This window comes from Passer domesticus, chromosome 13 (genome assembly GCF_036417665.1).
Source record: "Passer domesticus isolate bPasDom1 chromosome 13, bPasDom1.hap1, whole genome shotgun sequence".
Lineage (NCBI taxonomy): Eukaryota > Metazoa > Chordata > Aves > Passeriformes > Passeridae > Passer > Passer domesticus.
The window spans coordinates 13,811,960-13,839,275 of NC_087486.1; the positions used below are offsets into that span (position 1 = coordinate 13,811,960).

At 48.5% G+C, this 27,316-nt stretch overlaps 1 protein-coding gene and 1 long non-coding RNA gene across 3 annotated transcripts in view; one reads left to right on the forward strand and one right to left on the reverse strand.

The window, feature by feature from the left end:
• Positions 1–5,799: 5,799 nt before the first annotated feature.
• On the reverse strand, positions 5,800–7,049 carry LOC135279833 (uncharacterized). The gene is made up of 2 exons (XR_010347012.1): positions 6,422–7,049; positions 5,800–6,089 (listed from the first exon to the last, which is right to left on the reverse strand). It is a non-coding gene; the product is annotated as an uncharacterized LOC135279833 (long non-coding RNA).
• A 133-nt stretch (positions 7,050–7,182) lies between these two features.
• The window catches only part of WWC1 (WW and C2 domain containing 1), a 66,741-nt gene continuing 46,607 nt past the window's right edge, over positions 7,183–27,316 (forward strand). The window contains exon 1 of one of the 2 annotated variants that reach the window (XM_064387361.1): positions 7,183–7,574. In XM_064387361.1, coding sequence (XP_064243431.1) covers positions 7,456–7,574 — 119 coding nt within the window. In that variant the 5' untranslated portion in view covers positions 7,183–7,455. Of the gene's footprint in view, positions 7,575–20,973; positions 21,001–27,316 lie in introns of those variants that run through there. The other variant, XM_064387362.1, reaches the window with a different exon arrangement.

Genomic DNA, 27,316 nt, shown 5'->3' on the forward strand with positions numbered 1-27,316 from the left:
TCTTCAAAACACACATCTTATGTCACAGGTTAGTCTTCCCCTCATGTTCTTGTTCATTAAAATACTTGTGTAGCATCTTAGGAAGATTTAATGGTTTCAGTCAGGCTACTTCTGAGCTGAGGAGGAGGACAAAAAAAGCAAGTAATAAAGCAAAATGTGGTAAAAACACCACGGGAGAGAGCTGTGTGCCAACTTTCAGACAAGCAAATGAATGCAGCCAATTTATAAATCCTTAACAAATAGGATTTACAATAGAAGTGGCAGTTAAGCCATCATGAGTACTAAAGGTGGCAGGCAGTGCTCTGTAATGCTGTCCGTGCTCTGCAGCAGCAGCTCAGCAGCATTGCTATTGGAGAAATTGTATTTACAGAAGTTTTTCATCTTTAGATGACAGCTTTTGGCAGGCTTTAGTCTAATTTGGTGGTTGCATACAAAAGGAAAATCGGCCAGCAGGACTCCGGGCTGTGCCACTGACTATGCTGCTAAAACCCAGGCCTTGTGACTGTGTCAAATACCTCTCTGTCCTCAAACTCCACTAGCTGCAGCCATCACATAAATGAAAGTAAAATATTAAGAAATATTAGTGTTATAAATCAGCAATCTCATTTTTAGTTGTTGGCAATAGTCACTGACTCAACAGGCACTACTTGATAAATCAGACTTTTTTATCTGTCAGAAGTTCTCTGGAGAGAATAAAAAACTGATTCCTGCTTGCCTGTGAAGGCTGAGTGATCTTTTAGAAAACATCCCCATCTCAATGCCTTGGTCTGTGTCCAGGAGGGGAAGGCAGGTTATTAAAAACCTTGGGACAAAGCACATGAGAGGAGAGTTTTCACACTTAGCACAGGGCCCTTATTGAAAAGCAGGGGTTGGTGTGGGTGGAGGCTGCTGGAGGGCTTGAAGTCCAGCTCATTCTTTGCTTACAGAGTGTCCCAGGACAGGTGAGGACAACTCCATTTTAAGAGCATGTCCAGCTGAGATATTAATATCTTCAAGGTTGGCACCAGCAACCTATTCAGTGCCCAGTCAGCCTTACAGCAAAATCAGTATTTCTTGTTTAACCAGAACTCTCTGTATTTTTCCCTTTGCCTTTTTCCTCTGCCATGTCAGTGGGCACCACTGAGACAATCCTGGCTCTCTTGTCATCACTGCTCCCTTCGGATACTCGTACACAATTAGTAGATCACCCCAATCCACCTCCTCTCCAGGCTGAACAGCCTCAGCTCCCTCAGCCTCCCACTGTTCCAGATGCTCCTGTCCCTTCACCACCTTACTGCCCTTTGCTGGGCTCTCTCCAGTACGTTCATGTCTTGTACACTCCGCTCACTCAGAGCCAGACTCAGCACTCCAGCCACACCTCACTGGTGCTGAGCAGAGGGGAGAGATCACCTCCTCAGCCCCTCGGTGATGCCCTGGCAAACCCAGCCCAAGGTGCTGCTGGCTCTCTCTGCCACAAAAACATAGTGCAGGCTCAGGATCAACTCCTTGTCCTGCAGGTCCTTTTCTGGAAAAAGGACACCTTTACATCTGGCTGGCCTCCAGCGCCGACTGGTGCTTGGGGTTGTTCCTCCCAGGTACAGGACTCTAAACTTCTTTTGCCAGTCCTCATAAGGGTCCAAGCAGCCCCTCTCTCCAGCCTGTGCCCCTGGGTGGCAGAAGACCCTCTGGTTCATCAGCTGCTCTGCCTCGAACCTGCCCCAGTTGCCATGGCACTGCCAGCCAGCCTGGCAGGGCCATCAGCCAGCTCCCTCGGCCCTCCGGGCTGCATCCCCGCAGCTCACAGGGATGTCCACGGTTCTTTTGTTGCTCGGACCTGACCCTGCTCCACCGACCCCCAAGGCACCCCTCGGCAGCTGCGGACGTGCGGCTGGACAGATTGCCAGGCAGCAGGACAGGCTGCCAAGGCACCTGGCTCCTGTCCCAGCAGCAGCAGCCTGCCCGCGGGGACAGCCCAGTGTCCCTCGGCCGGCCACTTCCCACACAGAGGGACAATGACCCTGTCCCTTGGCCAGGCAGTGCCACAGAGGGAGGATGGCCCCTGTCCCTTGGCCAGGCAGTGCCACAGAGGGACCATGGCCCCTGTCCCTTGGCCAGGCAGTGCCACAGAGGGACCATGGCCCCTGTCCCTTGGCCAGGCAGTGCCACAGAGGGACCACGGCCCCTGTCCCTTGGCCAGGCCGCTGGCCCTGCTCCTTCGCCCTGCCGGAGCACGGAAGCCCCAGCTGCAGTGCGCAGCCCTCGCACCGCAGGGTGAGGCGAGGAAAGCCCCATCCCCGGGTGGGGAACGCAAACCGTGCTGGCAAAGCCGAGTCTCTGGGCTCGCCCGGCCCCGGCCCCGGCACACGGCGGGGCCCGCGGCGGCTGTGCCGCTCCGCCGATCCCTCCCCGCTGGGCCTGGAGACCGCGGTGGCACCGGGGCGTTTGTGCAGCTCAGGGTGCGTTAGCAGTGCCACCGCAATGGGCACATTTCTGTCACAAGGAATTCCCTTCGTGCTCGCTCGGTGCGAGGAGCGCGGTGGCCGGTGCTGTCCCGCTGTCCCGCCCGCTGCTGCGGGACACCGCCGGGGCACGGGCCCCTCGCTCGGGCAGCCACGCGTCATTCCGGCAGCAACGCCAAAGTTCTCATTCGCAGGGCAGAAAGGTGGAGGCTCGGGAGTTGATACGTGACCAGGACAATCCCGCTGGTGGGAGGAGCTCTCCCTGACTTCTGAGCAAATAACGAGCCAGTGATAAAAGCCAATACATACCAAAACAATTCGTTTTTCTGCCAGACGTGATCTCCATGACAGGTTGATGGAAATTTATTAACCATGATCTTTAAACTTTTATAACAAGGAGTGACTGGCCCCATTCCTCATTCCCATCCGCAGGGCCAGGGCTGGCAACTGAGGGCAGACCTGCCTGCCTCTGCTGAGGAGCTCAGTGCCAGCCCCACGGCCACTCCTGAGGGCTGGGTGACACCTGGGTGGCAGCTGCCGAGAGCTGCTGATGCCCCGCAGGGGACAGCCAGGCATGAACAGCTCTGGTTTCACCAGGGTGGTCTCCCAGATGGGTTAAGCAGTTCCCAGTCATTGCAAGGGAGAAGATCCACAGACACACTCAGCTCCTAGAGCCTGTGACAAAGCAGATCCACACACTCTGGGAACACAGACACCCGAGTTTCCCAGCAATGTCGAGGCATGATGGCATTGCTTCCAGTGGGCACAAAAGGGCTCAATAAAGCAACAGAGATAAGGGTTATTTTGGGGTAAAAATCCACCTTTTACTGTTTCGTTCATAGGTGAAAAAATCTGAGCACCCAAAGGTCATAGTCAGGAATTTATTCCCTCACTGCAGGCTTGTTTGCTGAAAGATAAAGATCTTGATGCAGGTGTACAAAGTGCCAAGGATCGGGAAGGCAGCACAGAGTAAACCCGTAGCCAGGTGACGTGTTTGTGACAGCAATCACAAGAGCTGTCAAAGGTGTCCTGCAATGTATCCTGTCCTCCCGAGGCAGAGCTCGGCTGACAGAGGGTTTCCTGCCCTGTTAAGGATGCTGGCAAGGATGCTGCCCTGATAGAGCCAGCCTTGCCCATGGCAGGGGATGGCCTGAACATTTGCACCAGTGTAAATATTGACCCGTGGCTTGGTAGAGCCCTGAGTCAGGAGTGGCTGGGGACTGTCCCCGGGTCATAACAGCCCTGTGTGATGGCCCCACCACTGGGGACTTGACCACCTTAAAGGTCTTTTCCACCCTCAATGAATCTATGTGGTTCTACTACGTCTTGTTTCACAAACAAACTAGTCAGAAACCTCTTATGACCACTTTCAAGAAGACAAAACATACAGGAATCCAACCAGCAGGTTTCCTGGTGTACTGGGAAACCCAGCTAATCAGTGGCCAGCATTTAATGGTCACCTGGCCACAGGAAGCTGTGACCCTCCCCATCCCTCACATCCCTGCTTGGCCTCGCTGCCCTGTGTGGGGCAGCCCTGTGCCCTGAGCACAAGGACACAGGGACAGATGCCTCGTCTGGAACCAGGGGTGCTGGGGCATGGTGCAGCCAGCACCTGCCTCAGCAACAGGATGGCTTTGCGGATGTCAGCTGCCTTTTCTTTTTGTTTAAGGCCTCCAGCAATGGGTGTTTTAAGGAGCAGATTGAAAGAAAACAATGACAAGGCTTTGCCAGTGTTTACAGAAAATCCCTTTCATGTTGGTACTGAAAGTACAGCAGGTTGTGTGTCCTCTTCCCTGCCTCCTGGGCACCTCTGCTCTTCCTGCTGGGCTGGAAACAGCTTCTGAAAGCAGGAAGGCTTCAGGTTACTTCCACAATGCAACATTCCATTGCTCCAAACCCGGTCTTTGACCTTTCTAAAAAAAAAAAAAATTCCATTTGGAAACAGAAAAATATTGACATACAGTTTGGGGGTGGGCAGGATAGGGAAGAGGCTTTCTAGAACAGTAAGGGAGGTCTCCACAGAAATGATTCTGTGTTTCAAGTTGAAAAATACTGGAGGTTTTAAATAAAATGTAGTATTTTAGCTAAATGCAATTGCTTTCTGGTAATTGAATTTAAACACCTTTTTCCTCCTACTTCAGATATCTGAAGGTGTTGGTTAAGAGACCAATACTGTGCCTCAGCCACTTTTCACCTTTGAGTTTTTGTTATTTGCACTCAATTAAGAATAGAGCTTCAGGTGTCGGGTACAAAATTAGAGACTTCTGAATGTATTAGGAAAAAAGAAACCCGAGTATCAAGCATCCAGCTCCTCTAAAACAGAGACCAGCAGCAGATAAAGGCAGCTCCTGTTACGGGGCAGTTTGTAACCAGCCTGCTGTGGGCTCTGGTGGGACTGGGAGCTGCAGCACATGAGGTCATGTTGGAGATGTTGACCCCAGGGCAAAAAAAAAAAATAGTTTTCTGCAGACTTTGTTCTCTGCTCTGCTCTTCCTTTTCGCATAGCTAAGAGCTTACCTACAAACCAAACCTTCTTCTTTGCTCATGAGAAAACAATCACCTGTTTGTTTATTGTTTTACAGTTCAAACAGACTCTGATAACGCTGAATTCCTTTGTTGTGAATGCAAGTGGTAAAAGGGAGTAAGTCACCATATGCACATTCCTGATTACATTTATAAATTCATATGGTTCAATGACAGGTTGGGCTTTTTCTCTGAGTTAATGAATAAAGAGGAGTGGACAAATAAAATCTTTTGACTTGAGTCAGAACTACCTGCAAATATTTTCTGAGGTATTTATTTCAAAAGCAATTACATTTTAAAAATGTACACAATTACTTTCTTCCTAAATAGAGCTGATGACATCTGGAAAATAAAGGGTATTTGGTCAGCTTCTTTTCATAAAGCCTTTTGCTACATGCTCTAAATATGCTCCAAAAATTTGAAAAATAAAAGCTTTAAAATAAACATGCCTTTTATAGGTATCTCTGTGCTGGAATAAGACCACAAATGCAGGACTATGAAAATACACAATAATTTGTTATGACTTTGCTGTTTACTTCTCTTGTAATATTTAAAACCATTGGTTGCTGCTGATTTTTTTTCCTATTGCCACATTTCCCCTTTTGAAATGTCTTGAGCACTTTTGCTGAGAGTTTTACAAAGAGAGAAACACCATTATCCACGAAATTAAAAGCAGAAAAGAGAAACTATCAGCCACAGTGGGTAGCTCTGTGCCCTGCAGAAATGCAGTGCCCTGGGCTGGCACGGGTCCAGGGTCTGCTCGCTGGAGCGGCACTGCTCCCAGTGCCCCCAGTGCTCCCACTGCTCCCTGGAGAGAAACCACAGGGCCCGCTTGGAGTTGTGGACAGAAACAGTTTTTATTCATTTAGTCTTCACTTATTATTAATTTAAAAACTTTGTATATAGGACTGTTCATAAAAGCAACTTATTTAGCCCCAGTAGCCCACACGAAGTCTGGCTTCAGATAAAATGGGGTTAAACCAGGCTATTTTCCAAATGCCTCACTTTCAGTTTTACTTGTCTTCATTTTCTTCCCTGCTCAACCACTTCACCAGCCAACTGCTACCACATTCTGTTTCGGCCTCCAGAGAATTAGCAGTTCTGACTCCCAGCAGGCTGTCAGAAAGCCTGAAAGAAAAAAAAAATCCTACAAAATCTGCCACAAAAGTGAGATGTTATTTCTAATTGTCTTTTTCACTTTTACTTTTCCTCTCCAGCCCTTCGAGGCTCCCCTCTTCCCATCCTCCAGTTTCCTTTTCCACCGCTGCGCTTGGCAGGGATCCCTGCTCCATTCTGCTGTTTCAATAGCTGCAGCTCCACAGAACTCCTCGCTTTTCCCCGTCCCTGGGCAGCAGAGCCCGGCGCGGGCCGGTGCTCACCAGGGACAGTGCCACCCCGAGCTGCCCTCATGCCACACGGGCACGCCACCCGCCTCAGCTCACGGCCGCCTCGGCTCTTACTGTCACATTCTGTCACGGGCCGTCTGTTCAAGCCGAAACGACTGGACTGTGGGGAGAGCGGGCTGTGGAGGGCACGTCCTCATAGCTGCTTCCACCGGCAGCGGCTGCCCAGGAAGGGTCCGGGCCCCGGGGTGGGCACCGCCACCCTCCCTGCGGCGTGTGGCTGCACCGGGGGCTGTCTGTGCCACCCGAACTACTTCCACAACCCGGCTTCCCCACGGTCCGAAGGTATCCAGGCTCCAGCTGCCACGAGCTTTCCCTCTGGAGCCCACATAAAGTCACCCCCGGGGGCTGCTCCGCTGGCTCCCCAGGTGCGGGGAGCCCACCGCGGCCGAGGCGGGCCACCCGAGGCCAGGGCACCGGGGCACGGCCACTCCGGGCCCAGGGGCGCCCGAGCTGCTGCGCTCGTCCGTGCGATGCCAGCACCAGCACCCCACGGCCAAATCCTCCAGGGCACCGAGCAGCCCCGACCCGCTCCCCGCCACCCGCGCCTCAGCGCTTCTGGCGGCTGTCCCCGGCCCTGGCCCGGTGCTTTGGCCCCCGGGGCCCCCGAGCCCCAAGGCTGGCACCGTCCCGGGCACCGTCCCGGGCCCCGCCGCCACGGGGCGCTCGGGGGCGCGCAGCTCGGGGGCGCGCAGCCCGCGGGGCCCGGGCCGGAGCGCGGCCGCGGGTGTGGGCAGGCGGTGGGTGCGCCCGGGGCGGGCCCGGGGGCGTGGCCGGGGCGGGGGCGGTGCCGCCGCGGGACTCGCGGGGCGGCCGCCGGCGGAGCAGGAAATGGAGGCGTGAGCGGGTGGAGCGGCCGGGGCTCCGCGCCCAGCGCTGACCGCGGGCTCGCCACCGCCCTCCCGCACCGCCCCGGCCCGCCCCCGCCGCGGGGCCGGCATGTGAGGCTGCCCGGCGGCGGCGCCTCCCTGCGCGGCTGGGCCGGCGCGGCCCCCGCACCGCTGCGCGCCGCCCGCGGGAGGGGAGCCCCGGCGCGGCCCCCGGAGCGCAGCGCGGCGGTGCATGGGGCGGCGCGGCCGGCGGTGCGGACCATGCCGCGGAAGGAGCTGCCGCTGCCCGAGGGCTGGGAGGAGGCGCGGGACTACGACGGGAAGGTGTATTACATCGACCACGGCAGCCGCACCACCAGCTGGGTCGACCCCCGCGACAGGTGGGCGGCGGCGGGCGGGGCCCCGCGGGGTGCGCGCAGAGCCCGGCCGGTCCCCGCTGCCGTGCCCCGGCTCCGCTCGGGCTCCGCGGCGCGGGAGGCAGGGCGGCACCGGGGTGGCGTTACCTGCGGGCCTGGCCCGGCCGTGGCGGCTGCCCGCTGCACGGGAGGGCAGTGATGGAGGGGGCTCCGCGAGTTGTGTTGCCGCCGCTCGGGTCGCTCTGTGGCCGGCCCGGCCGTGCTGCGGAGCCGCGGGCGGCGCGGCCATGCGGCCCTTGCGCCCGGGGAGCAGCGGGGGCTCGGTGCGGTGGGCAGGGACAAGGTGGGCTCGCGGAGGTGCCGCCGGGCCCTGTCGTGCAGCGTGGCCCACCTCTGCGAGCAGCTGCGTGGCCTTACCGAGCTTGGCCACCGCGGAGGTCACGGACTTCAGGGTGTGTCTGATCACCCCTCTTCTCTGCGGTATCCCCTTGCTCCTGCTTGCTCTGAGTAGTTCTTCTCCTGCAGCGCTACTTAAAAAAGTGAAATAAACAGAAAACAGGGTGCTGCTGCTTATTAGCGGGGTGATTTCCAAGCAACGCTATGTCCTAGCATGTTGTAGTTTCATGCTTGAGGCAGTCATGGTGAGCCAGAGCACGGGAGCTTGGATGTGCAGGAAGCTCAACTTCAAGGATCACGACTGAAATTTACAAGTTTTTAACTTTCTCGTTTAATGTTTTGTTAGCTGAAGTTCCCAGAAACGGGAAGTCAAAAATCCATCCTAGCGAATTTCCTAGTTGGAAATTCCAGCAATCTGAACTATGCGGTTTGTTGGTGATAAATTTCACACACTTCCCCGTCTGACAGTGAGTGTTTTCCTTGTTGTGGGGCAGAAAGGGTGATTTCTGAATCTGTGTTCCTTTCTTCCCCTTGCTCCAGCGATCAATTCAAGGGGCTTCCATTGTTGGTGGGATGTCAGGACTTTGCCTTCGCTCCGTTTACTTAGATGGTTTTTTTGTTACACGTCGACTGTGAATGATTGTCCAGTTTTACAAGATTTCAAGGAGTGTTCTGCATTCCAGGAATAATCCTTGTGTGTACTGTACACAAATGTAACCTGCTGCCAGCCAGTGCTTTGGAACTCGTCTTGGGGTTCAGTTTTAGGAATGTGGTTGAGAAGGGCCAGTAACAGTGTTGTTCCAAGGTGTTTCTTTAACCTTCATAAAAATCGATGGAAGCTTAAATTAGAAATGCTTTCCTGGCATCCTTATTTTGTTCCTTTATTATGAAAACAGGTGAGAACTCTAATAGGCCTAATGCAGGCTTATAAAAATTCCTGTGTGTCCTTGGCTAGTGATTCAAGAATGACAGAAATGACTAAATGGGTGCCTTATTCAGCCATGTGTACTGAGCTGTCACAGAATCATTACCTGCTCACCGCTGCTGGAGGAGAATAATCAAACACATTCTGATAACTCTTATCACATGACACTTGTTGTGCACATAGAAATACACCTGGATACACGTGGCCCTGACGAGCTTTGTGTCTGAGTCATCTTCCAGTAGTGCTACCAGGGAAACTGCCCCTGAAAATCCAAAGGTTTTGAGGAGTCTGCTGGTCCATAGTAGAAGAACTGTGTGACACAGTACTTACCCATCATCTGGTGGACCGTGAGCTTGTATGAGCTGAAATTGCCCTCTGCCATACAGGAGAGAAGTTTCTCTGCCAAGTAATTACCACTGCCTGAGACCCAGTTGATGGGGGATTTCTCATCAGCTCAGGTCATAAGATGCCTGTTCCCTGCAGGGGAGTGAACTTGGATTTACACACTGAGCATTGAACTTTATCACTGTGTTTTAAATTTTAAATGAAAGGTTTGCCTTTTACAAGTCATATTTAAAATTGCTGCAACTGAAATGTGAGTTTGTGAATTTGCTACAGTGCTCTGTGTGCTGTGCTCACACATTCTGTCTGTAACCCAGCAAAAAGCAACAGATAGTGGGTAACATGGCTGTAAAAATGCAAGTTTGAGGAATGTGGAGGAAGATGTGTGTTTTAGGGCACGCTCTGAACCCAGTGTCAGCGAGGACCTTTGTAAACCTGATCAGAGTAGCAACTGGTAGTGAAAGATAGAACAAGGTTTTTAAACCTTCCCTAAATCTTTCATTCTAGCTTAATTTAGTGGAAATAAACATGAGCAGGGATACCATCTAGCTTCAGGGCATGGGCCATCCCGTTGTTTTGTGACAGCAGGTTTGCAGTCCTGCTGCGATTGGTTTGACAGGCTGCCAGGGAAGCAAACCTGGCTGTGGCACACGGGGTCTGCAGCAGGGATGGGGAGGCAGGGGGTGAAAGGTGGGACCTCAGCTGGGCCTGGGCTGTGAAATAGGAGCTGGGCTGATACTTTCTTGTTTAACACGTGGCTCCAGTTCTGCTGATGGGCTGTTGGTGAGAGGGGCTGTTAGACTTTGCCAGGAGGAGATCCCTGGCACCTGGTGGCATCTCACTGTCCAGTAGAGGTGACCCGAGTGATGCTCAGGTGCCTGCAGCCTTGGTCGAAGCAGCTGCATGTCAGAGCACTTTTACCTTGTACCTTTTAACACTCAGGGTAGTCCTGAGAAACCTGTGGATGTTGGTACATTTTGGGAAATCATCTAAGATTAAATAATCTGGAGAATTTTTTGATTTAACTGTTGCTGTCCCTGTGGTGTGGTGTAACAGCAAAGAATCAAGGTACTTTGCATTACAGGAATTTCAGGTTAAAAAGCTCTAAGACAATTCTTCTGAACAGGTGGGGGGAAAATCAAAATCCTGCTGTGTTTTCCCTTTTGTAAGAGGAAGCTCATGTAGCTGCCTTTTTTGGTAGATCTGTTGGAAATGAGATTATTCAGGAGTTGAATACAGTGTGACAGGAGATCAAAGCTTATTGAGCTCAGGGAGAAAATTTGTCATTCTTAGTTTTAAAACTGAGCATGACCCTTCAGGTGTGCACCAGTACAAACCAGCCAGAGAGCTGTCTCAGTTGCTTTCTTAACACAGAGGGTGCATCTGCTCTGGAAGCTGCTGTGCTGGTGGGCAAAAAACCTAAAAACTTCAGCACCATGTTCTTAAGCATCAGCATGAGCAGCACTTGAATAACAGAGTGCCCCGAGTGACATTTCAGCTTTCATCAGAAGTGAGGATTAGAAATGGGAGTCTCTGTTCCAGTGCTGTGCTGTCCTTGGGCTCTTTACACCCTCCTTCAGACTGTCTTGTAAAAGGATAAATTTTTAAACTTCTCCTTGCATTTCAACACAGAAGCTTCAGGATGCAATGAAAATTTGGCCATGCCTGATAATCCATCCCACTCTTGAATATTTGTGTTGTACTGTCCTACTGGTCTGGTGGTGTAAGCAGGTTTTTCTGAGTTATTTTAGATGGAGCTGACTGAACTTCCCATTTCACTTCTATCTCTGGACTCCTGTTAAGAATGAGAGCTATTGAAATAGAAGTAATTGTAGCTTAAATTTGATGAAATTACTAAACAGCATCAGATGTTTTGAGTTTTGGGAGGCAGCAGTGCCTTAGTTGATGGCTCTTCATTTTTTGAAGGCTCTTGTTGCTGTAAAGGGTTGGGAGATGTTCATTAAGTAAAAGCCCAGATTCTGCATTTGCTCTCTAAATTCCCTTCCTTCTCTACATGGAGGTTTTTCCAGTATGAAACTCCAAAACAGAGCTTTGGTGGAGAGATTTGCCAAGGTTGAGGACTAGTGCATGCAGTATCATGTGTACAATCTTGAGTATTTAAAATAGTTGGGGTTAGGGCCACCTATGTAGTCAGGAAGATTCAGATTTGCTGAGCTGGAGGGTTTTAGTGGAGAAAAGCCAGGCATATAATATGGAGAGCACCATCATCTAGCCATGCCCTTCTAGGCTTTATGAGAAGCACTGCAGAGTATTGTCTCTTCTGCATTATTCTGATCTTTAAGCTTTTCATCCCCAGTCTGCTCTGCACACTTGGTCTACAAACTGCCTTTATTAAAGATTTAGAAATGTGAGTGTGGTGCTGAAAATTCGTATGTAACTGTCTACTCCTTGGATTACTTAAATGTAGAAAAACTTTAATGACTGGAATAAAGCAGCTGTAGGTGACTTAAGTGTGAGAATCCTTCAAAATAAAAGGGCTGGAAGAAGGGAGGGCAATGAAAGCAGGAGGAACAAAAGGCGTTGTGCTCTTCTGTAGATGAAAATCAGTAAGCATAAGGAGATGAGAGAAAAATTGTCCAAAATAGAAAAACCAGGGGAGAGAAATGCTCTTTCATCAGTGCCAACAGCATAGGTCATGCAGCTAAAGGCTGCTAGTTTGATGCCTGTTGCTGCCTTTGTTTGCTGATATCTAGCTAAGCACCCTGTCATATATATGTGAATCTGCTGCTTTCTCCTGTTTGCATTCCCCAAAATAGCTGACAGCTTTGTAAGGAACAGGCAGCTTAGTGTGTGCCCATAGAAACTGCTGATGACCATTTTCCACAAATGCAGAAGGGAGTGACAAAAATGCAGTCTTCAAAGCCATCCAAATGCCACCTCTTGGAACAGGTGTCCTAATGTGTAGGATTTGTGTTGTTCTCACTTTTTGCCATAACGATTGGTTTATGTAGGTGCTAATACATAAGGATAAGCAGATGAGGTTAGAAGTAAGATTATTGTGACACTTGAAATTAATTTATTAATATCAAGTGCCTTCCAAGATGAGTGAGCTCAGAATGCACCCGTAGATTGGAAAAATGGGTTGGAGCTGAAATCCATGAAAGATCAGACTTTATTATTCTGGGGGGGGGGGGGGTTGGGTTGATTTTCTTTCCCCCCTGGACTCCCCAGACAAGCCTGGATGTTTTGAAGACTGCAGGCATTGCCTTCAGAGCCAGTGTGCATCCTCAGTTGTGTAAGCTCACCTCACACTGGGGAGGGAACTGCAAACAACAGGTGTGATGCTTTTAACAAGGGCATCACTGCTAAAGGTGTGGTATGCACACGTGTGTAGAGATGGAGGATGTTGGCAGTGACTTCAGAATGACAAAATGCATTATTTTATCTTGCTTCCCTATGGAACATGAAAAAAAAAAAAGAAATGTGAGGTTTTGTTCAGCTCAGCAGCTTTTTAATGAATCTTGGGGAATTCTGAGTCTTAAAGGATCAGAAATGCTTTTGAAGAAATCTCCATATATCACATTGTTTAGAAATATGTAGGCTGAGCTTCATCTTCTGCTCTGGCAAGGTCATCTTGCTCACAAGTTCACTCCTTTAATTTTGCCTCAAAAACTGACAGCGTGTGAAGTTAGAAGTTGCCACTGACTGGAAACTTATTTGGCAACAGAATCAACAATTCCATCCCTATGTAGGTCATATATTTTCATATCAGCATAGTTATCTTGATCTCCATCCAGTGGAGTGACAGGAAATTGGCTAGTAAATTCCAGATGTGGGTATGACAGGAGAGGTGGCTGCAGTGTTGGGCATCTGGGGCAGCTGCTTGGTGCTGTTGTTTTTTGGGGCACCTTAAGCTGCTGCTTCTGCCAGAGTGAAATTCTTTATCAGTGCAGGGAGTGAGGTCTGGAAGCTGGTCTGGCTGAAAAATGTCATTTTGCTGTCTGGGTTCATTTACAGAAGCAGTTGATCCGGGTTGTGTAGGCTTGTGCTGAGCTGGGAGGCTTGCAGGAGTGGGAGTGGGGCTGGCTCTGGTGGCAACCCGGGAATGCTGCTGAGGGTGCACTTGTGAAACTGTCCCCAGGCACTTGACCTGGTCAGGCTCTCTGCCAGCCCAGCTGAGGAGGTGTTCCCAGGTGCTTAGCTCTGCCACATGATTTCTGATTGAGTTTTACAGGAAGAATGGATTTTTCCTTGCTGGAGCACATGTGAAACCAGCAGTGAGGCAGAGCATCTCCTGAAGGTGTTCTTCACAGGGCAGCTTCATAGCTAACATAGTTATGGGAAGATGAGTTTGCAGCAAAATTTTCCATGTCTGAATCTGATTAAAATTTCTCTAGAAAAATTTTCTGTGCCTGAAAATTTATTGGAAGACATGGGAAGATTTGTCCAGAGTTTAATTAAATCACTTGTACGCAAAGAAGTGATGTTTGCTAGGCAGCTCAGGGGTCCTGTCGCTGACCCCCCACTCCACTTTTGGGCCTGGCTCTAATCTCAGTTGCTGGAGGAATCTATTAGGAAACGATTGCTGCTGTGTGCTCCTGGACAGGTGGCTCAGGCTGCCAAGGCTGTCCTTGCTCTGTGCTCAGCACTCTGAGCAGTGTCACCTCCCCACAGCGCGTCCCTTGGTGCCTCAGGGACACTGCTGAGCTCACCTCTGACAGCAGGGAAATGTCCTGGGCTGGGCTTGGCGTCACTTGTGTCCTGTGGGACACCTTCAAGCCTTTGTCAGAGAGAGGGAGAGACCATACAGCTGGCTTGGGAAAGCCCTGCTGGTCTCCCTGTGCCAGGGCTGGCTGAACCTGATGGTCTTGAGTGCTGCACCAGCAGGGCAAGTGTTAGCTGGAGTAATTAATCAATAAAGAGGGGTGGCAGCAGCTTGGCAGAGTCAGGTGGAGCTGTGTAGACTAGTGCTACTGCATGCACCTGTAGGAGAGCTATGCAGATTGACCACTTCCTTGGAGAGAAATACTTTTCTTGTTGGCTGCTTGCCACTTGTGAGACCTGTTTAGTAAGGTTACGTGCTTTGCTTGTGGTAATGAGGACTTGGCTTTATTTGAGCAGTTTAAGCTCAGTTCTTGTTCACAGAGCCTAAGGTTACTGTTCCCTCCTCCTTTAAAGCTACACACGTAGATAATTGGCTGAACAAACAGTGGGCAAAACTGCTCCCTGCAGAAAAATAACTGCTTTTCACTGCCACTCATTCAGTGAAGTGGCATCTGGAAGACTCTCCAGATAGTCACAGGAGGTTTGGTGTATAACAGGAAGATGCAAAGAAGCCAAATCCTACAGCTGTCAGTGTTCTCCGGTTTTTTCACGCTCTTGGATGGGTTCTCCTGGCTTGGTTTGTTCTCAGTTTGTGCTGATACTTACGGCTTCCACCCCAGCCACGATGTTCTGCAGCATAAGTACCCAACACATTTAAAAAACAGATGAATTGCTTTCTCAATCTCATGGAGGTGCTGTAGGGATTAATTAGTTCTGACAAAGTGCTTTCTGGCTGAGATGTCAAACTGACGTTTCAGGACTAATGGTATTGTTTAGTGAAACTGCTTGGTTCTCCTCAAATGCCTAATTACTATTTTAGAAGAATGTACTCTGTGGAGGGAAGCTTTATTGATTTAAAGCACGCAATAAACAGTATTGCTTTCAAGAGGCAGTCATTCATATCTGCTCCGTGCAGAGTTGAGATGTAAGGTGGTCACACAGCTACTTTGAACTGAAGTGTAAGTGAAACTATTGCTTAAATGATCCTGCAGATTTCTCATATGTGACTTTCAACTGCCTTAATAGCCATGCACTACTCAGAACAAGGGCAGTCCCCTGTCTAGGAGAGGGCTCTCTGCTATTTCATCCTTCACAACCCTGCCCCACAAGGAGGATGGCCTGCAGAGGAGCAACACTGGGTAAAATAACCTTCTGGACCCTTCAAGCAGCACAGGAAAATGTAGGTAGCCCCAGAAGTGCTGTGTGAAACCGTACTGTGGATAATTTAGTGGTTAATTTTGCTTGTGCTAAGGATAACTTTGGATGCCATGAGCCAGTTAAGCCTCTGCAGCCACTAGAAGACATGCTGGTGACACAGCTGCACAGGCTGTCCCCTTGGCCCCCCTGGGCCATCAGGTGCCTAAATCCTGTGGGGCATCCTCGAGGGGCTCAGGCAGGCTGGCACCATGGCTTGGCAGCAGAAACCTGTCACATCACAGCACCTGAGTGAAGAGGAGGAATCATCTCCTGCCATTCTCATCCTGGACACTGGTTCCATTGTTGGACTGTTTGAAACATTGAGTATATATTTGAGCTGCTTATGCAAATTACCTCAAAGGGGATTTGGGTGGGGATGATAATGGAAAGGATTTGGCTGTCATGTGTGATGCAGCTCTTTGAATTATCCAGCTTGTTTCCTGTGAGGTATCTCAGGCTGATGGCCGGTCTTGGGTGGTGCTGGGTGTTTTTAGAAAAAAATAGTAAGACTTATGTAAATTCTGATGACCTGTACTATATCTAATTCCAGGTGAGCTTTTATTTTTTTTTTAAATAAATATTCTTAGCATGAATAACATTTGGTATTGTAGAGTTTTTGGCATTGTTCAGCTTGAATCCTTACTTTGAACAGGCTGTTTTGTTGGGGCATGGATGTGGTGATGCTCAGGTGTGTTTGATTAGTGGTGTGTTAACCCTGCAGAGAATAAGGCGGTTAAACTCTCCCATTCAGTATATTATTCAACATTTCTCAACATCTGGTCTCTCTCCACTTCAGCTGTCAGTTGACCCACTTGTTGAGACTTTTCTGAAATTCCTTAAAGCCATCTCCACATCCAGCTAACCTAAACAGCTTGTCAGCCAGCAAGGCAGTAAGCCAGGTTTGGTATTTGTCTTTTCTTATGTCACGCCGCAAGGTCTAATCATCAGAGCTAACACAAGTTATTGCCTTGATGGGACTGTTGAATGCCACGTATATAGACGGCTTTAGGCCATTTAACAGTTCTCAAAAAGTTTTCCAGTATTCTAGACATGGACAGATTTGTCCGGCAGAGATCAGTAAGTGTTGTTCTGTCTTATTTTAATCTGTATGTGGAGGGAAGGGAAATGTCATGGCTTCTGCCATGTCCCACGGTTTTCTGAAGTTTTGTAAGATATCTTAGACTTCTTAACTTGTCTGTGTTTAGCTGTTTAAATTTGGATGTGAAAACTCAGCTGAGTTAGTCTATAATTCTGAGTAGAGGTAGATATATTGTAAACTATCTGTTAATTATTCATTGACTGCTGTGTGGCAGCCATAGTGAGTTTCTCATACAACTGGCTTACTAATAATTCAGTTTAGAATGTATCTGCCATCATGTGCCTGATGCTAATGAAAGCATAACCTGTTATGTGAATACTTTCTTAAAGCACATCTCATTTGCTTCTCTTGTATTCATTGGCCAGTACTCCTCACTTCCTTTTCAAGATTTCTTTTCAGGAGAAGATTGTGTGGATGGAAGGGGAGAGGTGCATGGCAGGAGCCTGGCATGGTCATTTGCAAAAGGGTTGCATGGATAAAAATCTTAGTTTGCAAAGACAAATTTGCAACTGAACTGGTCACTTCCACTCAAGCTTGTTTTCACACATCTTTTGTAAATGCCACTCTTATCCCTAAAGCAAATGTTCTGTGTTGAATTTTCTCATCTTTATTCTCTATTTGTCCAGTAGTCTGTAGCTTACACCCCAGAGTGTTTCCTGGTTTCTTTTCCATCTGCTTCCCACCTGCAGGCTCCTGCAGTTTTGGGTGGTACCTCTGACAGGTTGTGTTGCACCTTCAGTCGCTTGGCTGGGCTGGGGGTCCCTTCCAGTGCAGTCACTGGGGTTTGGCTCAGGTGCTGTGGTGGTTCTTCTTCCTGTCAGGAAGAGATCCCTGGATGGGTGGAGGACACCTGACTGTAGCTGAGCATGCTGCAGTTCACAGCCAGGTTCAGACCTGCCTGTTTGGGCTGGGAGGATTTGTTCTTGTGTCAGACCCCATGCCATGGTGTCTCTGGCTGCTGCCACAGCCCCAGGCAGCACGATGGGCTGCTCTGGTTTTCTGACCAGAGCCAGGTGGCACCAGGTCCTTGAGAGAAAGTGGCACTTGGTGCAATTAGCTCCTGGATGTTGGGGTTTTGCTGTGTTAGAAACAAGAATGAGAACAGCCCAAGGGGTATTCACACCTGTAAACCTTTTGCTTGGAAATCTGCTTGTGGCACTTCTGATGGAGTGTGGCATGTTGGTAAGTGTTCCTTTGCAGTCAGATTTAATACTGAGCAGATTTGCAGTGAAATAACCAAAGTTTAATAATTTTAACAGCACCCTTTAAAGGCTTTATTGTTTGAATTACTTGTCTAGAGTAGTAGGGCAGTTGTGTGGCAACAACTCTGAATGACAGTACTGCCTCTTACTGTCGTTTTTGAAGACAGGCTGGAATGCTGCTTTGGTCCAGCTGCTTTGTGGCCAGCCTAGATGCCTGTTCAGAGGTGTAGGGAATAATGAGGTTATGTCAGTATGAATTAGGGATTTCACAACAACAGTTTTATTATTTATGTTGCATTCTCAATATTTATGGAGGGTTTAGTCTCCCCTAGCTAGTGGCTTTGCAGTCAAAGGCAGGCTGTTGACCTGTCATTTTATACTTCTGTGTTCCCAGCTCGGGTGCACTCCTTTTTCCAGTGATTGTTGCTTCAACTTTTTCTCTGCCAAGCCATATAACACTGCTGCTTATTTCCCATGTTTACAGGGTCTTTAAAGCCTTTCATAAGTAAGCACTTTGCCTGATGGGAGAAGAAGGTTTGTGGAGTTTAAAAAAAAAGGCAAGAAATATGCTGTAGGTAATAGATTCCAAAAATGCAAATTTGTTTAAGCAACTTCTTAAAAAGAAGGGAGGGAGGAAGGAATTGAAGATTAAAACCTGTGTTTATATACATGTAGAAGCTGGAGGCAAAGCAATCCATTCATAAATATACAATAGGATTTATGTCATGGTGATAAGTGCTACATGCATATTCATGTGTAATTTGCAAATCCTTTGGTGATTAAATACTTTACGCCAAACTCAAGAGCTAAATAACCTTCTTGTTGAAATGAGATGTCCAAAGGCTCTAATGCTGCTCCAGTGGAGGGGAAAGGCTGGGTGGTGTAATAGATCCGATACTTTAATTTTGACTCTATTAAAAGATTTTTTGTGTGCTTTGGGCATTATTTTATTAGTATAATCAGGGAGTTTTGAACAAAGCATGAAGCAGAGAATTGCAAAAAATATTGTAAAGCCTGTCATGCTAAGAAAAGCAAATAGGCTTAGGAACTTGTTAGGATGTTTTTCTCAACTGGTTTTAATGTCCAATACCTTTATCTAAACTTTCATATCCCACAGGTAAGCAAAGAGTTGAACTAGTAACAGCTTGGAGTGCTTCTGTCTTAAAGTAGCTTTGTACAAGTAGAAGTGAATTGCCTTTAAAGAGTGTAGCCTCAATTCTTCACTCGGAGATGGATATGAATGCACTATTGTCAATGCTTTAGGTTTTCAAAAGTCTTTAAGTATTGTAGATGGAGTACATCCTTTCTAACATCACGAACAGGGAAGAATGCTGCTGTGGAGTAACTGTTTCCTGCAGCTGCTGCTGTTGCATGCAGGCAGAGAGTGCTGGTGACAGTGCTGCGTTCCTGGGCAGGGTGTGGTGATGCTGCTTTATCTTCTGTCAGTCATCACACTGAATGGTACTCTGAAATGGGACAGCAACTGCCAGGCATCCTGCCGAGAAAACAGAGCTCAGCCTGTGTCTCCAACGGCTGTGATAAGATGGGGTTGGGACTTGCCCTGCGATTCTGTGCTCTGTGCCTGCCCTCACCTTCCTCGGGATCCTGTCACAGCTGGAAGTGGCAGCCCCGTGTCCCCTCCATGGCCACCAGCTGCTCTGCTCCTGCAGCAGTGGTGGCCCCGTGGCACTGGGCTTCTGTTGCTGCTGGTGTTTATATACCGCTATGGGCAATCACTAACAAACCAGAGCTCTTCTCCGTTCCTAAAGCTGGACCTAAGCCTGGTCAGTTCCATCTAGGTAAATTCCCTGTATAACCTTTGGGAAAGCTGTGGTGTGTTCTTGTATCTGGACCACCACAAAGTGTTTCTTACTGCGCTCTCCTGGTGTTCCTGATGGCTCATTTTGGAATTGCTCCTTTTTCAGCTTATTTGGGAATTGCTCATTTTTGTAGCTTTATGAACTCTTTATCCTTTGTGCGTAGTTTTGTGTTGGAAGAATATAAAGTACATTGATGCTGGATGGGAGAAGCCAGCAGAGTTCTTGTGTTCTTTCTTCACCACTAAGGTTAGTCTCTCTTTGAAAGTTGTGTTGTCTGATTTAGTTTTCCTGCTCCTGTTCTGTAACAGCTCACCTGTGGGATGCTTTGATTGAGCTGAACAAGAAGACAGCACTGCACTCAACTCACTAAGGACTATAAATGCATTTTTCTGGCTGGCACAGGTGTAGCAAATTGCCCTTTTAGTCCTGTTTACTTGTTTTTCTCATTCAGTCACAGGTAGTCTCTGCTCCTTGGTGATCAGAGAAGAGCCCTGGATCCCCTGCTGCTGTCTTGTGCTGTGATCAGGGGGCATGTGGCAGAGGCACTGTCCCTCCCGTGCCTCAGGGCTCTGCTGTACAAAGCTGTGCTTCAGCTGATTTGAAATAATGTTTCCAGGTAACTGTGAAAAGCTGCTGCTTTTACAATGAGCACTGAGAATTTGTATCATCTGCCGTGTCAGAGCGGCAGTGTGTCTAAGCTGGTGGCTGGTCACATACGGGTGTGAAGATACAGCACTGAGTCCTTGAAGAATATGAATTGGTGTAGTTCTGTAAGAGGCACAAAATTGAGCTAAACAAACCCAGTTCTCCTTTAGCTGAGTCCTGAGTTGGTGACTTCTTTATAGGGTGGGCACTTCACCCATCTAAGCAGTTCAGATGCACACAGGGGAATAGCTGGTGTGTGAGGTGTGGTGTTTCTGATTACTGTGACCAGACATATGAGCTGGTTTAATGCCAGTATTTTTATTATATGTTGATGAGAAAGTTAGAAGGGGTAAAGTTATTAACAAATCCCATGTTTTAAAAGAGTGCTATAGAGGTAGAGGCTGGATGGGAGGTGAATTTGATTTCCCCCATGTTATAGTAATGATAAGTGGTTGCCTCTGGATCTATCTCAGAAGGGTACAGTGAACCATTGCTTACAGTATTGTAACCAACTGCAATTTTGCTGGTGGAAGAAGTAAGAATCTTTGCCCTAGGGGTTGGTTCTGGCTGTGGGCCTGAGCACAAGCCCCACTGGCAGGGCTGGAGCAGGCTGAGGAGCCACTGAGCCATCCTGCTGTGGGAGGTGCCCATTCCTTTAGCCCAGGTGCCCATCTGGCTTCTCACTGATATTGCTGGCATGCAGAAAACTGCTCCCTCTCTTTTTGGGCACAGTTTCTGCTTCTGCAGTAAGCTGGAACGGCCCAAGGACTATCTGGCAGCAGTGACAAGTTGAGGTGGGAGTGACCTTCCTGCCAAGCATGGTTCTCCTGGAAGTCACAGCTCATTCCTGAGCTGCTGTCAGTGCAGTTGTGCTGTGCTTGCCTGGCACCACGGGTGGTGAGTGTGGGTTCAGCCTGGCAGCTGTGTCACTTGTAGTTTGTCTTTCAAAGCAGACAGCTTAAATATCAGATCGATGCTTTCTCAGCGCTGCGCTGTGGGCTGTAATTCCATCTGCTGCGACAAGGTGACACCTGAAAAGGTATGTGCTGCTTCCTGCATGTCCTCCCTGTACCTTCTGCATGCAGAGCTGGAGGCACCATTTTACCTGCTTCTTGGCCTTGCTCACCATTTGGTTGCTTGGGAGTCTGGAAAAAACCTCAGTATTTTCTCTGAAGTGCTGCTGGAATTTCAGTGTTGTATTTTCATTCATCCTGATCACTGCAGTTTCTGCAGTATCACCACCCTTTGTCTTCACTGCTTTGGAACAGCAGAAGTATCTGTTTATGCCATTGATTTGGCAATTATTAGAAGGACATTGAACAAAGGACATTATTAGTGGAAAGCAGGAGTGTTCAAACACCTCTGCCCAAAGGTCTGTGTTTTTAATAGTTCTGCAGATTCATCACTGATTTTGGAACTTGATAGCAAGTTGGCTCTCTGGATCACTCTGTAGATTAAAGTTACTAGACAAGGGCAGCAGGAGTACTTTGTTCATCAGAGAATTTCACCTTGATCTTTGCAGGTGAGCTGAACTGTGGATAGTGATTTATTTAGCTGAGCTGGTGGGAGTAAGTTAATATGCATGTTGTGAATTCTGCATTGATGCTGTAGATCAGCATTTGGGTAGAAATGAATAAAAAGGGTAACAGTGAAACCGCTGAAAAAATACTGGCATGGGAGTTGCATTTTCTTCAGGTATTGATAGTGAAGTAGTAGTGAGTTAAGCAGCAAATTTCAAACCTGTAAGCTCTCATGATGGCTTGCTTAATAGCAGGTGTACAGTACTGTAAGGCACAGTGTCAGATCCATTAAACACAGCTTTGACGTAAGGATGAAAATGAATAGCTGAGATATTTTAGGTAATTGCCTTGAGCAACAGTGATGGTTGTATTGGAGCAGCTTCAGTGAGTTATAAACAAGCTTCAGCTGAGGCCACATCAAGCAACTGATGATTTACAGAGTGTCTGGTGTGGTTTGCCTGGAGAGCAGCACACATGGTGTGTGCAGGCTGTATTCCTGAATCCTTCCTTTTCTGTACCCACAGAGGAGTGGGTGTTCAGATAACACTTTCACCTCCCCAGCTGCTTTAGTTTTACCTCAAGTGTCTTGCAACAAATACTGCTTTAGAATGAGGGAGACTGACTCATTCAGCTGCTTCTTATCCCTTGGTATATATAAAGGCTACAAAACCTGATAGTGGTGGAGAAAAAGTGTTACTGAGGGATCTTGGCAAGAAATACTACTTTACACTGTCTGGAAAAAAAAAAACCCAAATCCAGTTTTTTCCTTTTTTTTTATTTGGATGGAAGAAGGGAAAGTACAACTGAGGTAAGCTGGACAGGAATGTGTTTCTAAGTGTCATCTATAAAAAATGTGCATTATCCATAGAGAAGACTGGCTTTGAGTAGCTTGTTTTTCAGAACCTTGCTTTCTAAATTCAGGGGAAGGAACTAATGACCTGGGGTATTCCAGGCCTCACAAGAAAATCTCAGGAGTGAAACATCTTGTGCCTTTAAGCACCTGGAGATCCTGCAAATTGTTTGCTAGGCTGCTTTACAAAGAGGGCTTATTTTTGTGAGGAGAGTATAGGTGTAGCTCACCATCTTATTTTCCTGACTACACCCCCTGAAAACTGAGAGAAACATCTTGTTTCAGATGAACAGGAGCTTGGACTTGATATGGCACAATACAAAGAAATGTGATTTTTTACTGTGCCAGTTTTGTGTGGCCTCTACTAGATTTTAAGAGCTTAATTTGACCAACTTGTATTTTCCAAGACAAAGCTGAAACTCTTACAGATTTGTGCCTTCTGCTGCTTCCCTCAACTTGCAGGGAAGAAAAACATGTGAAAACGGAGGTGGTTTGGCTTGACTTGTTACAAAGCTCCAAAATAATATTCTGTGGATTCTGCACCAAATGCTTAAAATCCTATTTTGGAGTTCACATTAAATAATAGGCAATTAAAGATGGAAAATCAAGTGCCAAATACATCCTTTTGGAAGTACAGCATAAGCTGTAGGTATGTGATTGCTTAGGATAGGGCTGTCCACAGGATGTAGCCACGCCATGTGGATGAAGCCAGTTGGAGTGGTTAGAGCATGTTATGTCGGATATTTGGAGATTTGGGAAGCTGAATTGAAATCCTCCGCAGAAGAAATTAAAGAATTAGCAGAAACATAATGTAATCCATGACAAACATAGCTATTGCTCTAAGTTTTTGCATTAAAAGCCCCTGGATGGGAGCCTTGGTCTGAGCCACAGACCTGGGGTGCTCTGGGGAGAGCTGCTGCCCTGCGGAGCAAAACCGGGCACTGGTAAATGAACTGGTGATGGCTGAAGGGAACAGACATCTCTGCTGTGCTGCAGCACGCTCTGTCTGGCGAACACCTAGCACAGGGCTCTCCATCTGGCGTGGGCTCGGCCCTGGAGGATGGCTGCTGCCATAGGAACCGCGATCCGCCCGGCCCTTCTGGGGATGAGCCGGGACAGCCCCGCTGCGGGCTCCCTTTGTCCTCACAGCCCATCACCTGCACTGCTGCCATGGCCTCCCCAACACCCCTCTTAACAGCTTCAGAATACAGCGTCAACATTGTGCTGCGGTCTGCTGCCAGATGCTCAGAGTGATAAAAGAGGGAGTAAGGATTTTATCCGTCTTTGGGGAAGCGATACGTGCAGCCGAGGGTCACAGCAGCCAGTCTGAGCCTCGCAGGGCTCAGCTTTGTATTCAGATGCGCTGGCCTGCGAGCTGCAGACATTCCAGATACTTGTGTTCGTTTTGGCTGTATCCAGGCACGCACTCACAAAGAGCAAGATGCGTGCAGTGAAGTATAAATCCCGTCCTCTAATGACTCAAAGCACTGTTGTGTGCTCATACATGCTTAACAGATTGTATAATTAGCTGGCTTTGTAAGCTGGCAGCATGTATGACTCTCCAGTAGCCCCCTAAAAACCCTGTGTGGTGTAGGGAGTGTATGCGAGTCCTTAAGCTGCTTGTATCCATGCAGCGATGACTGCTGGCACAAGAGAGGGGGCTGCGTGGCCTGTGCCCGGAGGAGAAAGGCTTCCCAGGCCCGCTGCCACCACCTCTGCCTGTCCCTGAGCCCTGGGCTGGCAGCAGCTCTTCCTTTCCCCTTGGCGGCTGCTGCTGCTGGCCTGGTTTGCTGGCTGCTTTGGGGACAGGGGCTGTCCCCAAGGCAGTCCCCACGCAGTGCCCTTGAAGACGGGCTCAGCTGATGGTGCAGCCAAGCGCCTCAGTGTGTGCGGCGAGTTCGGTGAGGCATTGGCCCAGACTGGAACCCGGTTTTATTTGCAGTGTTTAATTGAGGAGTGTTAATCGCGGAGGCTCACTGCAGAGCTCTCCCGGCCCTGCAGCACAGGCACAGAGGTGTTGCTGTGCCGGGAGCGCGGCAGGGCAAGGCTGGGCTGCCCGCCCGGAGGAATGCGACAGGTTGTGCCGGTGTCCGGGAGACGCCGAGGGTGGGAGCCGCACCGGGGCCCAGGGCTGCGTGCTTGGGATTTCATTGGGGCCGGGGAGGAGCCGGCAGCAGGGGAGCGAACATGACCTTGAAAATCCTTATCGAGATGGAAAGGTGCAGTGAGGGAGCGAATTGCCCGCGCACAGCGCCCGCCCGGCCGGGCTGACAGCGAGCGCTGCGGCTCCGGGCCCGGCGCCGGGAGATGCCTTCCCACAGCCCGGCTGTCCCCAGGGCTGCCGTGGGCTCTGGCTGCGTGAATCAAAGCGATCGGCTTCTGCAGTTGACTGTCTCCATGCATTTATAAGTAATAATGAGCCTGAAGGCAGTAGCAAGGCGAGCTCGGGCAGCTGGAGATGGGCCACTTGAGAGGACCAGGTTTAATTATGATTCCATGGCAGGTGAAGCTCATCTGTGAGTTTTGGTGCTCAGAAATCGGGAGAGCAGCCAGACAGCTCACCCCAACCAGCAAGGGGGGTTGTGGTTTTCCCCAGGGCTGCTTCTGTTCCTACACTTGTGTCCCTGGCAGGCTGCAGACTGCCGAGTCCCCCTAACCCAGCCGGGCATGCCTGGTCAGAAGTGTCTGCGTGTGCTCTGTCTGCTCCTGAACAGAAACAGTTCCTGGGAGGGCTTGGAGGGTGCAGAGCTGCTGGTTTGGGAAGAGGGGAAAGGAAAAGCTGTGTAGAGAGAGGTGGGAGAGACGCTTTTTACAGGAGCAACAAACCCTCAGCGTGGCTCAGTTGTGGATGTCTTTGTGCTGTGGATCTAACACAATTCTTCCTCTCTCCCCTGCACTAACACACGTACAGTCACATGCTAATTCAGGTTAAATAACTGCATCTCCTAGAAATTGATCCTTTTCTACGGTGTTTTTTGGGTGCTTCTAATCCTGAAGCATGTCCCGGGAAAGTGACACTGTACAGATAAAGCAACCCTTGCTGTGTAAAAAAGTAATCAACACTTGCTACTATGAATATGTGCTGTAAAATGAAAAATGCTGCATTCCAGAAGAAATCTAAGTATTGTTACAGCTTGACTGTGGCACTTCTGTTGCTGAGGCTGCAGTGCCTGGAAGCAGATACTTAAAATTCATTGGTTTGCGGTGTTTTTTTTTTCCTCTTGACAAGGCTAGAATAAAACCTGTCTTTCTCCATGGCTATAGGAACATACCCTTGTGTGTTTTTTGTTGGAGGAATTCAGGCATTGACTGATGTCTTCGATAATTCCTTTCTAAAGACATACCTTAGAGCATTTGCATAAAACCTTATCTCACTTAACAAGTTCAGATTTTTTTCATTTTCAGAAGATCTAGGAATTTGGATGTGTACTAATGACCTTGGGACATTTGTTTTTAGGTCCTGTGGAATGGTTGGCCCCAGCCCAAGGGAAGGAGGTGGAACTTGCCCCTGCTGATGGGGAAAGTCCCGTTGCTGTAGTACATGAGGGCTTGTTTCCCTGTTGAACAGCTGAATCAGCTTGCTGAGGAGTGACATGAGTGCCACCAGCTCTGATGCTCCTGTGGAAGCAGCACTTGGTCGTGTTGAGTGGCAGAGTTGTCAGGGTCGGTGTAGACTGGCATGTATCCAGTGAGATTACAGAGGATATGCTGCAGCAGAGCCTGCTTCTGAACAAGGCTCAGGATGGTGTGAACACGCTTTTTCTGTCAAAGCTGGTGGCTTTGCTGGCCAGCTTCTTCATTGCTCTGAGCTTCACGCCATGTCTTCAGCTTTTGTTCACCACGATACTTAAGACAAATCTGGCATCTCTGGCCTTTTTCTTTGGGGTTATCTGGCTGGTAAAGCTGGAACGAAATGCACCCTGTTAGCTGGGGTTCAGTTCTTCATTTTGTAGTGTGGAACAGCTAGGATGGTGGTAGTGATACTGGTGTCTCTGCTGTCAGACAAGCCAGGAGCTTGACTGAGGTGCACAGCTACTGCATAGGTGTGGGAAGAGTGGGAGTACAGAGACAGCAGAAAAACACCATCAGTCAGGTTTAGCCACTTTCATCAGGGTATACTGGAAAGAGGAAGATTGTTCCTTTGGAAGGAAAGAGGTTCCTGTGCTCCTGGTCATAAACTAAAGTAAAAGAGTAGCTAAATATTAATAATGAGACTATGTAAGGTGTGTCTCTGGCACATACCTGGAGCATGAAGTGTGAGCAGCAGTGATAAAGTGATATGTATGCTGAGTCTCTGCTTAGTGGAAAGAAATGCGGTCTGTTTTGAACTGGGGAATAACTGAAAAACCAAATCCTCAGTTGGCTTGTGCCGTTTCTGAGCTGGCAGAAGGACTGTTAAGTGGGCTTTAAACCACCCAAGATAGATGGGAAAGGGGAATGCAAGAGAGCAAGTGGCATTATAACGTCCATGTTAACACAGATTTGATCTGTTGGCAAAATATATTCATAATGGATCATTAAAAATAAACGATGTTTGTGAGAGTAAATCAATCAAACTCACTTGGTGATGCAAATCTCACTTTTGCTGTCCTCAGATGCGTGAGCAGCCTTCAATAGTTGTTGATTTGTATCGACTCCCTTGCAACGTGTGAAGTACTGAGCTATGTTTAGTGCTTTGTACAGTTCTGCCTATAAGCACAGTTTGGCATGATTTTTTTTGTGGCTTAACTACATGGTAAATCAAGGCTTTGTTACTTTTGATGAAAAAGATACTAAACCTATTAATTTTATACTCTTACCTTCTAACTCTACATCTCCTAAAGCTTTACTCTCAGAAGGTTGTTCTGGAAATTTGCTCTTATTCTGACATTCCTGTTCATTTTTATACAGTATGGCTTTTCAGGATCTGAGAACACATTGCCTCAACACTTACAGCAACAGTAGTAGATTGTAAAGCTTCAAGTTGTGAATTCTAAGTGCTGCAT